This window comes from Toxotes jaculatrix, chromosome 20, assembly GCF_017976425.1.
Source record: "Toxotes jaculatrix isolate fToxJac2 chromosome 20, fToxJac2.pri, whole genome shotgun sequence".
NCBI classification, from domain to species: Eukaryota; Metazoa; Chordata; class Actinopteri; family Toxotidae; genus Toxotes; species Toxotes jaculatrix.
Window position 1 is genome coordinate 16318363 of NC_054413.1, and position 15634 is coordinate 16333996.

The 15634-nt window shown below is 40.4% G+C and overlaps 1 protein-coding gene across 2 annotated transcripts in view; it reads left to right on the plus strand.

Moving 5' to 3' along the window:
* Positions 1-15634, plus strand: part of tgfbr1b (transforming growth factor, beta receptor 1 b) — a 66758-nt gene that overhangs the window by 33327 nt on the left and 17797 nt on the right. For both annotated transcript variants that reach the window (XR_005896512.1, XM_041065264.1), the window contains exons 2-6: positions 3792-4043; positions 8660-8929; positions 11094-11324; positions 12242-12409; positions 13206-13362. Coding sequence is in view for 1 of the 2 variants with exons in the window: in XM_041065264.1 (XP_040921198.1) it covers positions 3792-4043; positions 8660-8929; positions 11094-11324; positions 12242-12409; positions 13206-13362 (1078 nt within the window). In the remaining variant the exon portion in view is untranslated. The remainder of the gene's footprint in view (positions 1-3791; positions 4044-8659; positions 8930-11093; positions 11325-12241; positions 12410-13205; positions 13363-15634) is intronic.

The window sequence follows — 15634 nt, forward strand, 5'->3', positions numbered from 1 at the left end:
AGTGTCTCAACACTAAAATCATAATGATAATTTATTCAATAGTTGCTGTAGCAGGAGTACAGTTTCCCCTAGGAAATAGTTTGTCTTTATGATGGAACATAGTGGTAAACCAGTTGCATTTCTCTTCTCACAATCAGCTTGTAGATGATGGCAATAGCCAATAGCTAGTATTTGCTGTGTAAAATAGCACCTGTACTATTTTTTTCCCCCTACAGGTGAACTATTGATTTTTTTTTTATCATGCTAGCAGCACGGATCTAAGGATAGCTATGCTTGCCTGACTGTTGGCTGGCCGGTCCACCACTTCGGTCCAGACTATGAGATGGATTGACGTTGGCATTTGGTTCAGATATCAACAACTACTGGATGAATCACCACGAAATTTGGCCCAGACAATCACGTTAGCCTGAGGATGAATTATAAACACTCGACCTTTCCTCTGGTGCTGTACTTTGTGTTTTGACGATTTGTGTCAAACTCATCAAATGCTAACACTCTAAAGTAAGAGAGAGGAAGAAAATAGAGTAAAAACAGAGTGACTTTATCTAACCTTAATCTTAAATCTACCCGGACATGCTGCCCCAGTAGACTGTATTTATGAGGATTTATTAATTTAGTAGTTACCACTAAAAACAGTGGTATTTCTGGCTTATTGCCCAACAACAGCTGGTCATAGATGTAACCCGAATCTTGTACATATTTAGAACTTTTTATTTATAACTTTAACTGCTACGTAAAGAGAATTAGGTAATTCCGGGGATCAGTCATCAAGATAGATGATTGTTCTCATGATAAAATCCTCTCCTGTCTCAGAGTGTTATAAACCTTTGTGCAGTGTTTGTTTTGGGTTTTGCCTTATCCCACCTGAATACCTGAACATATAATCCAAAAAAGTATGCGGCTTTCCAGAAGTACTTCAGCGTATAGCCTGTGTATAGTTTCATCCGAGATGTCAGTAGGGATCAGTGTGCCACACATCCAGTTAGCGAGTGCCCTTTAATACATACTGTGATACATGGAACATTTCACTTGTTTCGTTGTCTAGACATCCTAGACATAACTCGCAGACGGGACTTATCTGAGGTTGAATCAGAGGAGACCAGTGTCAGATGGCTTTTATTTTGTTGTCTCCTGTTTGATTTGTCTTCTTTTTTTCTTCTTCCTAAGAATCCAAAAGCATGCGGCACGCACACGCACACACACAGACTGTTTGCTGTTGTAATTTACTCACCTCCCCGTCTGGAATTCACCTCCAGACAATTCCATAAATTCCATGAACGGGAAAGCCTGCTGTTACTTTGAAACTTGGATAATTATATAACATTCTCAGACTGACAGTGTATTTCTTCCCAGTAATGTAATGAACACATTTACTGGAATTTACTGATTATTTATCATTTAAATCTGTTCATCACCACTGTGAAGGTGTTGCACCACTGAGGCAGACTTCCACTGGTGTATTATTCATACTGTTAATACCCTCTGTGTCAGTAGAAGTCAGACGCCTTTACACCACACACTGTGCAGCTGCCCTGTTAATTATTCAAAGGTCTTGTCGTAGAAGGTGTGTTGTGTTGCTTTAAGCCGGGCCAGCCATGCATGATGGGCTTCTGAGCTGCATAATGATACCAGACATTGAGCTCTCGGTCTACCCTGTGCTGGGGGCAAGGGCACTGAGAGAGAGAGAGAGAGAGAGAGAGAGAGAGAGAGAGAGAAAGTGACCTGGTTTATTCATGGCACTCCATAACACCACAGCTAATGTTTTTTGAAGCCTAAGGGATTGCTAAGCAGACTTCCTTACATGAAGCACATGCCCGACTCTGTTATTGTCTGGCCCGATATTTCCCTGGGTTTTGAGGTGATTAAAGATGCCTCTGAACTGTGGCTCCAGCATCTTTTTAGGAACAAAGAAAAGCAACCATAATAACAATACACGAGTTCAGTTGAGTTGAAACATTAAAAATGAATTGATTTTTGCATTTGAACTCCCTAAAAATTTTCCAATCAACAAAACCCCCGAAGGCACATCAGAACATTACGTATCTGGGGTTTTGATTGTTAGCAGCATCATTTGGTCTCTGGGTCGCTGCAATTAATGGTTAGCTTTAATTAGCAATACCACAAGAGAAAGGAGTGCTTTAATTGGCTAGCCTGAGGCTTGATGTGCAATACAACATTTATTAGACTCAATTATGAACTTTTCATAGGGTTGGCCGATGCCTACCAAATTGGCATGTGGCGTATGATGCATATGGAGTCTGTTTTCACTACGTTGCGTGAATAAGTTTCCGCTTTACTAGCACTAGCTGACTAGTGTTGGCCATAGGAACTTGGCGTGATATTTATTTTTATACTGAAACAGAATACAGGAGGCACACATCGGCTTTGCCTTCCAGCATGCGACTCTACTTCACCTTTGTCAGCTTGTTGCCTGCAAAGATTGTATGTTAAACTTAGTTATGGTGGGGAAATACACCAAAGACACACAATATTTGTTAGTAGAATACATTCTTTAACATCCGCTGTTAAAGAGGAGATGTATTTGACAATGATGCTGGTTGTTTTCTACCACAGCCACCAGATGTGCTACTAAACAGAAAGTATTTTAGTGATAGCACATAGTTTAGCACTTGACTAAATGTACTTTTAAAAACCGTGTAAATATACATGTACATTTTGTAACAGTGTCTTTGTTAGAAATTTGGGGAGAACTTTGGCTGTAGAAAGTAAATTAAAATCAAACTGTGACTTTTATGACACAGCATTTTCTGGGGAAGAAAACTAAAGGGCTTGACTTTAAGTTCCAGTCATATGTGGAGTTTGCAGGACTGAAACCAAAACAGTCTTTCAGACTCTCAGACTATCAGATCCCCGGCCTTTCTGTGATGTCAGCCATGTGCTCTCCAGCTGTACTACAGCTGTGGGCGTGGGTGTGTGTGTATGCGCTCGTCTGTCTGTCGCTGTCTGTCCTGGCATGCGTAGAGTGCAACAGAGCAAACGGTTAGAGGAAAATGAGTCAGTCAGTGTGTGCGTCTAGAGTGATGTAATGTCTCACATTCTCTCTGTGAGAGTTCGTTCCCAAATACCCACACAACACACGCCCAGACATAAACAAACAAAGATGCACATCGGGGGCGTAGTGTACAGCGGGGTTGAGAAACCTCTGATTGGCTGTCAGCCTCGGCTTTGAGTGTCGGAAAAAACATATGAAAAGAACAATAAAAAATGGTTTCTTTTTCTCAGAAATGATGGCTTTAAAAAAATGGCTATGAGAATTGTTAAAAAAAAAAAAAAAAAAAAAAAAGCAACTCTAAGCCTGAACAGTTCCCTGGCTCAGACATGAGGAAATGAATTCCCCCATGAGATGCTTGATAGTGAATTGAAAACAGTAAAACACACGATTCAGATTTCAGATCATAAATGTGTACCAATTCTGGCCAGCACTGACCTCGGTGGAGCTTTATACGTGTTTCACATTTTGATATTGTATTTGAGATGATACTTTTATCATAATTCAGTCTCTGCTAAATAACTCTTGACTTGGGTCTAACTCCAGCTCTGAAAAGATGACTCTGGCAGATTTAAACTTTATAAGATTTTGCTTAAGTCAAAATGTCAAATTTCTTTGTGTGTAAAATAAAGTGCAAAAGTGCAGGAGATAAATGTTTTAAACCTACATGACCTTTTGTCGGATTATGTTCGTATCTGCTGTGACATTTGCATAAAAGCAAGTCAAGCCTCTGTCGTAACTCTCTATCCTCTTCTTCCTCTTTCCTCCCGTCTTCCTCCAGCCCTCCAGTGTTACTGTGACCGCTGCAGCGTCAATTCCAGCTGCACGACAGATGGCGTCTGCTTCGTCGCCATCCGCAAGTCGGGCAGCCGACTGACCACCGAGCAGCGCCAGTGTGTACACGAAAACGAACTGATCCCGCGAGACCGGCCCTTCATCTGCGCCCCGTCCGTCAAACATGACACGGGTATTTACCCAATGTGCTGTACCACGAACTACTGCAACAAAGAGCCCAACCTCGAAATCTTCCCTGGTAAAAACACACACACACACACACACAACCTTGTCTTAATACACCTGTGATTGTGTACCAACATCATTAACTATTAATATTAAGAGAAAGAAAGGACTAAACGGGGGTGGCTAACCATGTGCCGCTAATAACAAACAGCCTTGAGGTGTTAGTTTTAACTGATAAGCTCAGCAGTGATGAGTTCTTCCCTTCTGTGTGAAGGAGAGTTAATCATTAGGTGGCACATTAATTGCCCCTGATATTATGTTATAGCCTCTATATTTTGATGTGACCATTATCTTTATGCACCAGAAAATTGACACTGCACCACAGTCGATTATTCAGAACTCGCCCGATCTGTAAATTAATTAATTCAGGGTGAATGGTCTCTCACTCTCAGACAACTGTCCACGGTCCCTGATCTTATACAGATCAAATTAATATGTAATATGATACAGTGCAATTCGGAGCCAACGCCATATAATTCAGTTCAGCTGTATTTTAATATAACTTCAGCACAGATCTGTTTGTTTGTTTATGAGTGGTCCCAAATTATATAAATTTTTTCTGCAAAATGGTGCCATCTGGGTATTGTTCACTTCAGCTTGTGCATCAGTGTCATCCATCTGAATTAGGTATTTTAACAGTGCTACATGGGCACTTGTTGTACACCTTATGGCTTCGGTATTCAACCACAGGGGGTTCAGGGACAGCCGTAAACACTAGCGTTACTCACCCCGTGTTGTTTGCCTCTGCTGGTGAGCGCACGTTTCGCTTTCTTAATTTAGCAGTGAGACTTGTGTTGCCGTTATAATATTTTGACACTGCTGCACATTTTACACTGTTAATGCAATTTATAGATTTCAGATCCACTGGATTTTAAAGCAGATTTCAGTGTAGAGGCATAGCAGAAAAACAACTAAGAAACTTAGTTAGCATAATCCAAAGCTGAAGTGTATGTTTGCATCTGATCAATACTCTGCTGGAGTCAGAGCCTTGGAGCTAAAAGGAGGCGATGGTGCAACACAGTAGTAGTGATAGTGTATAGAATATACTCTATAGACCAATAATATTACATAAGAATACTGATTTAAACACTTTAAAGTGTGATGCAATTCAATAGAGCAAACTGTTTGATTTGGAATTTATTACGCGGAGGTTGTATTCAATTACATTTTACAGTAAGAATCGCAAACTAAAACTTTTTTAATGGAAAAAAAAAAAAACACATAGTTAATGACAAAAAAATGGACAGGAAGGACTGTGCTGTCTGTTTATTTGCCAGTGATGTAGGGCTACAGTAGTACGTACACAGAGTGCCAGCCACAAATGGCTGATTTATTCTGCCCCAAGTGGCTCGTTTGATTACCATAAATATCCGTTTTTTTTTTGTTTTCCCGTCCGTCAATGAAAACAAGTATGTCATTTTCATCCAGCCACTTTAAAAACCCTTTCCATTTTAAAGAGGGTCAGGACAAGGTTTCCATTTGGTGTATGTTCTGTGGACACACGAAGAAGCTTTAATGAAGAGGTGTGTGTAAACCAGACTGCACCCACTGTGTTTCACTGCTGAGTCTGTCTCTTTGTTGGTTTAGCAATGAACGCTACAGCAACCCATTTCCCCCCCAGCTCACAGAAAACAACTATAGTTTTTGCTTTTTTGGGTTTGATTGTTTTTACCGAGATCGAAGTCAAAGTTGCTCAGAGTTGATTTGTTGCTACGAGGCTGGAGGGAAAACAAGGCAGCAACAATTAAATGAAAGAAAGCTGCTCCCATTTGGGTCGACGCCTAGGTTGAGTCAGGTGTTGAAGGCCAAGCAGAAATCTGTTGGAAATGAATACAGATGAGAGGTCTTTTGTTTTTCCTTGCACTCCAGTTGCATTTTAAACTGGGACAGATGTATTTTTACAAAGACACCAGTGTCAGTTAATACTGAGATTTACTTAAATCTTACAGTAAAGTTCTCCTTAAAGCACAGGGGTGAGCCACACAGGTTGATTGAGCATGAAGGCATACTCAGTGAACAGGCGTGGGTTCTTTGAGGAGCTAAAACCTACTACAGAGCTCATTTTGACTTATGCTCTTGACTGCACTTATACAGCCGAAGGATTATCTGTCACCCAGTATTATTGCACGCACACCACAGTATGTTACATAGCAGCTCGAACAGAAATAATCCTTGGCTGTTTTCTCCAGCCAAAGATTATTTATTGATTATTTATTATTATTTCTTTTTTTTTTTTATTATTTTTATTTACATATGATTACTCAGCCAACAAGTACACCATTACATACAGGAGCTAAGAAATGATATTTCCATTATCTTGTAATAGGCGCAGAGAAATAATTATATTTGTCTTTCTTCCTTTCAGACAACCTTCCAAATACCGTTCACTGAAGATATATCACCAAAGTTATATAAGACATAGGAACACAGCTTATGTCATGTGTAGTGATCCTTTCAATAAAAGAACTAGTCTCTAAAGTACTGCCTGTAGTCAACAGAGCAGGACACTGAAGACAGTTGCTTTAGGAGCTTTCTACAGGTGATGGTTTTCACCCTCATCGGTACTTCTGACATATTAAAGCTGTGTCACTATTTCCAGAATTAAGTAGACACCAGCTTTTCAATTTAAAATTGGAATTATTCATTTTTCGAAATCTGATTTTCACTGCATTAAATTAGCACTGTTAAATTGCCAGATTTGTTTTGAAATAAAAACTGAATATGAAAAGAGAAAAAAATAACTGAGCCCTCATACAGCGTATTATTGTGATACCATGGCCGCTCATCAAAGGAAGAACAAAGCCTGTGTTTAATCCTTCATCCATTTATAAAGTGTGCTTGCAGCGCAAAGCCCCACACACAGACTGGATTCATTTCTCTAGAGGAGCTGGGGTGATTTTAACATTACCTGTGCTGGTCAGTGATTTTATTCCTGTCCTGGATTCACATGTTTGCAACTTTTCACCTCTCCCTCAGTAATAATTCCAGCTGCAATTACCTTCTGTTTTTTCCTGTGAACCGCCTGGTTCAGCTATAATTTAAATCCTCCTGGTCCTCCTGTAATTTAATTTTCGCCAATTGTGACGTCCTCGTGGTCTGAAAGTGCACTTTCACTTTAAACACTGCTGTCCTGGGTGTACGGTAATTAAGTAGCAGAACAGAGTTGTAACATACAAGTTTTGAGTCATTTGTGTTTTCAGGTTACCACAAAATTTTAATAATTGATTTCAACAAAAAAAAAAAAAAGAACTCCAAATCCAAACAAACACTATGACATTTTCTTCCACTGTGACTTTATTTATCGTTTCATCACACAGATGTTATGCGTTGCAGCGGGGCTTTAAAGTGAAAAATCCAACCTGCCTCCTTGTTTCAGTGTGAGGAAATAGGCTCAATTATAAATGAATCAGACATTTGCTTGTTCTCTTTTCTCCCATCTGATTTTTATGTTTTCTTTAGCAGCATTCTCTGCATTTGAATGGAGGGAAGAATATGTAGATAGATAGAGGGACTCGATGTTACTATTTCATCCTTTCCTTATTTTCTCCCTCGCTCTCAGGCTTTTCTGGAAGGAACAAAATGTACAAGCCCCAGTACAAGTTGGCGTTTTGAAATATTTGTTGATTTCTTCAATTATATTTTGTATTAATGAAGCTATAATTTGTTAGCTGTATGAACTGCAGACCTTTCCTTGCCCTTTAATATTTACAATACTTCTTACCTGGGCCTTTTTAACGTGAGAAGCTAAGCTAAAGCTGAATAGTGAATAGCAGTTATTAATGCACCTAATAAAAAAACCTATCAACATTGACCTTCATTTGCCTCATTGGCTGAACTCCTTTTCCTTTTCTGTCCTACCTCTTTTCTCAGTCATACTCTCTCTTCTTTTCTCATGCGCTCAGTAAAAAGAAGACTTGCAGTCTTCTTTGTAGCTTGCTCATCTCTCACTTTGATTAGGGCTGTCTGGCTTCTCACTCTCCGTCTCTGCTTTAGCTCCAGCTTTTTATTTTTCATCGTTGATGGTTGTGGTTCATCCGAAAGGTTCTGCCAGCCAGCAGAAGCTCAGTGGCAGAAACCTTGAGAGTCTTTGTCATGTCATCTCTGTGCTCCGTCACACTTCAGCTGAGTCATTCAAACAAGTCAAAAAGAGCCTCTGAAAAGGCTCTAGTTGATTGCATGTGTTTGAAGAATGTAAATTTATATATCAGTAGATGGATGAAGACACAGGTGCCTTATTGTATATGTGTATATGTCCTTTTTGGCTGTGGGTAGGGAATGCATCATTTTGAATGATTATCCTCACAACTATAGGAAAGGCCAACGTGCGAATGCGTGTTAGAGTGTGGGCCAAATCTCCCATCAGCCTAGCAGATGGAAAGTGCCCCCGCACTACTTGGCCTGTTAGCTTCCTGGCTCTTGGCTAGCACTTTAGGCCTGCCTCTTGCCAGCCATCAGTATGCTCAAAGTTAACCTTTCCAGCAGTGTGTAGCCTCATTTGATATCTCACACTTTTTACTTGCATGTTAATCTCAGACCCAGATATAACCCACCACACTTTTGTGTATAAACTTTTGAGCTATTATATATTCTTATCTAATGTGTGTATCTTGTCTCCTCTTTGTCCTACAGTCCCCACAGTAAAGCCTCCTCCTCTGGGCCCCGTGGCCCTCGCAGCAGTGATCGCCGGCCCAGTTTGCGTGCTCTGTCTGCTGCTTGTTGTGGCATTTTACGTCTGCCACAGCCACAGAGGTCTTGGGGCCGGAGGTGCTGGAGCCCACCATCACCACCACCACCGGGTGCCCAACGAAGAGGACCCCTCTATGGACCATCCCTTCATCACTGTCGGAACAACACTGAAGGACCTCATCTACGACATGACCACCTCAGGCTCCGGATCAGGTGGGCACCCCCCGGGGGTCCTGATGTTACTGGACAGTCTGGCAAAACTGTGGCGTTTGAGTGTGTGTGTGTGTATTAGTCTGCATATAACAATAAACACCTAAGTGAGAGGACGCAGGTGCGATATCTGCAACCTTTAATAAAGCAAGGGCTGATGATTATCTCCACTAACTTCCTGTGATGCTACAAGGGTGCACAGACTCCAAGAGGGCTTGAAAGTAGTATAATAATAATAAGAACAACTGCGCGTCTAAGTGTATTACTTTTATCTCCCCAAAAGTTCCTTGTCCTTTAACAAAAGTTAAAAGTTTATGTATGTGAACCTTAAAAAAGCACATAATATTCTTACTGGAGACATAACTCAGGGTTTATAGTGGGTTTCTAGTGATGCTTCCAGTTAGATACAGTTTTTTTGTGTGATCCAGTTTCTGTGAAAATGCGTCTATATTTTAAGATCTTAGGAGTGCACACACTGTTCTCTCCTTGGTGTGTGTGTGTGTGTGTGTGTGTGTGCACACAGCTGCACACATCTTCAAGCAGAAGTGTGTTATAATGACTGGCTGGCTCAGATTCAAGCTACACACATTGTACTGGCAAAAGCTCTTCTTTATGCTAGCCATAAATTAGCACCTCTCTGTGGCGACTGGCACCTCCAACATACTGCCAGGGATGGACTTGGATTCGGTCTTTCTAGCTATTTACACCATATTGCACAATATGCAACTGTGTGTGGGACTGGTACAGTGTGTGTGTGTGTGTGTGTGTTTTGTCTATTGAAATTGGAGGAGGAATTTCATTCCACTTCCATTTTCTGTTTCCTCACCAGCAATTTGCCAAACTAGTGAGCTGAATGAAACAATTCCACACCTAACCTTCCCGCAATTGTTGCATAACTTCATGTTATTAACATTGGAAATGTGTCTGGCCAAATTTGTCCAGAAGAGGAGCAAACTCTTCTGCAGCAAATCCAGTACTTTAGCAAGCAAACTTAAAAAACACTCAGGTTGGTCAACTGTTTTTGTACTGAATGCACAGTTTTATCAGAGTAAGGGAATTAATGAGAAGAAGATGAAGTTTATGTTTATTTCTGCGAAACTATTAAATATCATCTGTTCAAAGGTGATGCCCCTGAGAAAGACTCAGGAAAGTGCGAGGTAAAACACTCACAGGTAGAGAGAGTGGAGCACAAGAAAATCTGTGGTTTTATTCACAGATGAGGGCCACTTTTGTTTGACAGGAAATAAGGGATTTTGAAAATAATCATAATATTATAAGGGAAAAAATCTTAATGCTTATTATAAGATATTAAACTATAAAGTAACACTGCCCACTTTTTTAAGTTTAATGTACAATCACATTATGACACTGTTAATCCCAACATGGTGTTATGGAGAGTACTGAGTTGTAATTTGCAAAGCTATCAAGGGTATCAGTGCATATGTCGACCGAAACACCAAATTAGGTTTGAGGTTATTCAGAAACTGTGTCACCATTGACAGTTTGTTCAACAAAAATGACTGAAAAGTTAGTTTTTATACTGTGAAATGTCCCGCTCAGTAAGGGTCTTGAATAAATATAATATTGTTGAATTGCTCACATTAAAAAAAAAACAGGATATAAGGGACTCCTAATTGAGCTCTCTTAGCGAATGAGATGGTGGAGTGGAAACTGGAGTCAGCACACAGTTCTCTTCTTCTCTTCTGTGTCATTGCTGTTATTAATACTGACTTATAGTAAGACACGTGATCTGACCGTAGTAACTCAGTATAATTTGACCTTTCCTTTCTAACAGTTTATTCTCAAATATTACTTTTATTTCAAAATATTTCCACATCGCCTAATACTCTGAGATTTCATTCTTGAAATATTCCAAACATATTCTCGTAGTCATATGAATTTTTAGAGTCATTCTCATTTAGTCGTTTCAGGTTTATTAAGTGAGGTTTTTGACATTGAGACTTTTGTGAGCTCCACAAAACATTAAAGTAGAATTTAACAATGTTTGACTTCTAGTAATTGAGATATTTTTCTTGGACGCTCCTCCATAATTCCTTTCTGTTATCCAGTTTTAAATTTTTCTTAAAATGAAAATATGGAAATATGTTGCTCTCAGTTTTAAAAATGTTTTTATGTTTGCCTTTGTCCTTTTTTTTTCTTTTTACAGGCCTTCCGCTACTGGTCCAGAGGACCATCGCCAGGACCATCATCCTCCAGGAGAGCATCGGTAAAGGGCGTTTCGGAGAGGTTTGGCGGGGCAAGTGGCGTGGCGAGGAGGTTGCCGTGAAGATCTTTTCCTCCCGCGAGGAGCGCTCTTGGTTCCGCGAGGCCGAGATCTACCAAACCGTGATGCTAAGACACGAGAACATTCTGGGCTTCATTGCTGCTGACAACAAAGGTGAGCAAACCGGAAGAAATCAAAAATGATTTCACACAAAGGAATGAGTGATTGGATGGGGAAAACAGATTGCACAGTTGTGAGGCTAAATAAAGAGCCATCAAAGGCTCAGGATTGATTAAAGCCCATCAGTTCCAAGCCATGCAAATAAGGTCTTCATCAGTATGAGCTCATCATCTGCAAATGACACTGTGGGCTGATTTAATTACAAGTGAAGCTTGAGCTGTCAGAGCAGAAAAGCAGCTCCGCTAAAGGTGAAGGTAGCACAGACAAGCGTTCACTGTGAATAGACAGGTTGGTAGACAGTATGGGGGAGTAACAGTACACTGTCAAAACCAAGGAAACATTAACACACAGTTAGATAGCTCCAAAAATGTGCGCACAGACACACACACACAGAAGTGATGTGGCTCCGTGGAAGCATGTGAGCTAATAGATTTTAATTGTTTTTATTATTTGTATTCCCCAAAGCGTGATAGGAACCAAGGAAAATTTCTAAATATTTTTTTAATTAGGATAACAAGAAGAGTAACCACATTGATTAAATCTATTTGTTTGTTTATTTTTCTTTTTGTAATTTTTGTTTTGTTTTTTTTTTACACTTTTTCTTAGTATTAAAGCTAAAAATGTCTAATAAACATGTTTCTTATATCTCTGAAACTCTGTTATATCCATATATCCGTGTTAAAAACCTAGACAACAGGCTCAGCTCAGCCTGTATAGTAGCACAGCAATGGTTGGCATATTTTAGTATCCTAAGAGTCTGAAAATAACAGTATGTGGCACATAATGACATGTAGTGACTAAATCTGTCTAACTGCAGTGGTGACAGATTCGTTCTGGAAACGCAGACGGACAGCACCACCTCTTGTCTTTAACCCAGTCATCTCCTTGCTCCTCTTCCTGCCTGTGTGTAGATAACGGGACGTGGACTCAGCTGTGGCTGGTGTCAGATTACCACGAGCACGGCTCCCTGTTTGACTACCTGAACCGCTACACCGTCACCGTGGAGGGCATGATTAAGCTGTCCCTGTCCACAGCCAGCGGCCTCGCTCACCTCCACATGGAGATAGTGGGCACGCAAGGTGAGGCACACACGCTCATATTTCTCCCAGGCACACATACCGCATGCCTTTCCTGGAGATCCAATCATAAATGTGCAAAACCGTGTTTTCATTTTCACAATTAATAGTCTTGTGTCATGGGTTTGATGCAAAGTACAAATAACGATATATCGATATTTAAATCTCAGTATTTAAGAAATCAGTTTTTAGCTCTGTAAGACAAAACTGCAGAATAAAAAGGTTTATATAAGAAATGTCCTCAGGCAGATAAAGAACAAATGTGTGGGCTTGATTAGACCAACCAAACTGCTTAATTGGACACCACCTCCTGTTCATTTTTCCTCTGTCCTGCAAACGCAGGTGAAAACATATCCACTGGTAAATGTTAGTCTGAGAGCTCACCCAGTCCTTCTTGTGGTCAAAAGACACAAAATCTTCTATCTAATATCAAAAAAGCCAAGTGTAATTTGCAACCAAAAAGCACTGGACATGGAATGAAATTGGACATGCATCCTTGTTAAATACTGAAATAGTGCAAATGCATCCTTTTCTCTGTAATCTTTGCTTCTCTGTAAGTGCTCTGTGGAAATAGCCTCTGCATTGTCTTTCCCCTGTAGTGATGGCAGTCATGGATCAAAATGAAAAGTATTTGTTCATAGAAATTTTAGGTCATACCCAACCTTCGTTCTAACAAGCTGTATTATAATATCAAAATACCAAGTGTCGAGTGTGTAGCGCGTGCGTAGAATGCAGTTACTCCCATTAAGTTTCAGTTAGCGCAGGGCTTTTGCTGACTTTTGTCGGGTTCTGTCTCCAGGTAAGCCAGCAATTGCCCACAGAGACCTGAAGTCAAAGAACATTCTAGTAAAGAAGAACGGGACCTGCTGCATCGCTGACCTGGGTCTAGCCGTGCGCCACGACTCAGCCACCGACACCATCGACATCGCTCCAAACCACAGAGTGGGAACCAAAAGGTAACCTAACCTTTTTTTAGAATGCAAACAGCTTGTTATCAGATTTCTTTTTAGAGCAGCTGACTTATGATTGAACGTGCTTCTTTTCCATCTTGTTCTGTATTCGCTGCGATTCTGTCGCAGAGGTTACTGAAATCCTCTGGCTCAGCCGTTTTGACCATGTGGGCTATCTTTCATTATGACACGAGGATCCTTTTGGGATAAACCTGCTGCTGCTTCGCCGTGTAGGCAGGTGTTGCGGTGTTTTACGACATGTCTCTGAGCTTCAAAACAAGTCGCCGCAGTGAATTGGGAGTGTAAATAAAGAAGCCAGGCCATTAGAGTGTCAGCGACCGTTCAGTCTTCAAGAGCTGACTCTATTTCAGCTCTCAATTTTATCGGGATTTCATCGCTTGGCCAAATCAATCTGTTTGTCACTTTTGGCTAGCCTGCCAGTCCGGGGGGTTGGAAACGATCTCCGTTGGTGATCAGACATGGCGCCATGTGTTTACGCTGACCTAGGCCACTTAGCCAGGACACCATGGACCTTGAAATGAATCCTCTTTTGCCCAACACTCTTCCAGGGCAACCACAATGCGGCCTTGAGTCTTTCCTGCCTTCTTCATGTGCAGTTCAAGGACATTTAGAAAAAAAAAATAGTATAAAAATCAACAGGATGAACGCAGGGATGTGTTCGTTATTTCTTTCGTCTTAACAGGATTTTGTAAAGGTACCAGTTTCTAATGCGGTGCTCAAAGAGCCGGCATACAGGTTTTACCATATATTGTTGCTAAACTACAGCAAACACTATTTGTCACTTAAGCAGTTAGTCTGTGAGAGAAAACTAATGAGCAGCAATTTTGAAAATCGATTGATTACAGCTTCTCAAATTTTAGTATTTGCTGGTTTTCTCTGTCTTCTGTGGTCCTTGGGTTTTAGACTGCTGGAAAAAACAAAATAAAACATTTTAATATTTCACCTTGGCGTCTGGGAAGTTGAAGTAAGCATTATTTGCAGCCTTAGGTGAAAAGAATATATAAAATATAAAAATGAATAAATGCATATATACATACAGACATACATGTCTGACAAAGCCCTACAGAAAAGTTTTAAATCCAAGTGAACCATGTTTAAACAGATACTTAATCATTTTTTCCACCATTTCTACTCGGCTTAAAATTCTCCAGACTGGAGACCTTCACTTTCCCTTCGTGCCTCTCTGTCCACACATCTCTTGTTCCATTATGTAGACTTGTCTAGCTGCAGGGTTGGGCAGGGAGCAGCTCCCTCTCCAGCAGTCTTCCCCTTCCTACCTCCCACAGCGATACCAACGCAGCTTTCGTCCAGGAATGTTTTTCTCTCCCCTCCTTTTTTTTTTTTTTTTTGTCTTGTTTATGTCTTTCTCCTCCCTCCTTCTCTGTGCGGTGATTTGATGCTGCGGGTGTGTTTCGGTGCCTCTAAATGATTTAGTAAACCTTGGGTCAGTGGAGACACAAGCTCTGGCCTTGGCTGAAATCCATGTTACACACTGATGATCTCATTCCACCAGTGTCTTGTTAACTTTCTATCATAATGCCAATCTTCCAGCAAAGTGTCAGTCGAACCCAGAAGCTTGAAAATGTGTAATTTTGTGTGAAATGTGAGCAGATATTGCTTCCACTGAAATTAATTCATTGAGGTGTCTGTTTTTAGCACCACTCAGGTTTTTTTTCTGTCCTGCTTTCTGACAGCCTGTATGACTTTGAACAATAACACTGCTACGTTCTATTTATTGTTACGTTATTTATTTATTTATTTATTTATTTATTGTAAGAGCATTAATATCCCAAAGCTTTGTGTTAGATATAGATATTTTGTCAATTTACTATTGAGGAGCAGAGCTGTGTCAATAAAATCGATTCTCATATTCTCATTTTATGTTTTGTAAGGATTGACTCGCACGTGCTCACGTACGAATTCGCGTCATCGAATTCACGCATGCGTGCGTGGTGTGAAGCTACCAAACAGTGGACATCGTCGGACAGTAAGCAATGCTTAGCGTTAAAAATCAAAAAGTGCAAACTTGGTCATTACTAAATAACGTCGCACAGTAAGCACTGCGTACTGTCTGACGTCATGTTCATTGTTTGGTAGCTTCACACCACGCGCGCATGCGTGAATTCGATGACGCGAATTTGTACGTGAGCACATACGAATCAATCCTTACAAAATAAAATGAGAATAGGAGAATCAATTTTGTCGACACAGCTCTATTGAGGAGTGTGTTTTCACACTGACACTTCAGTTATTAAGG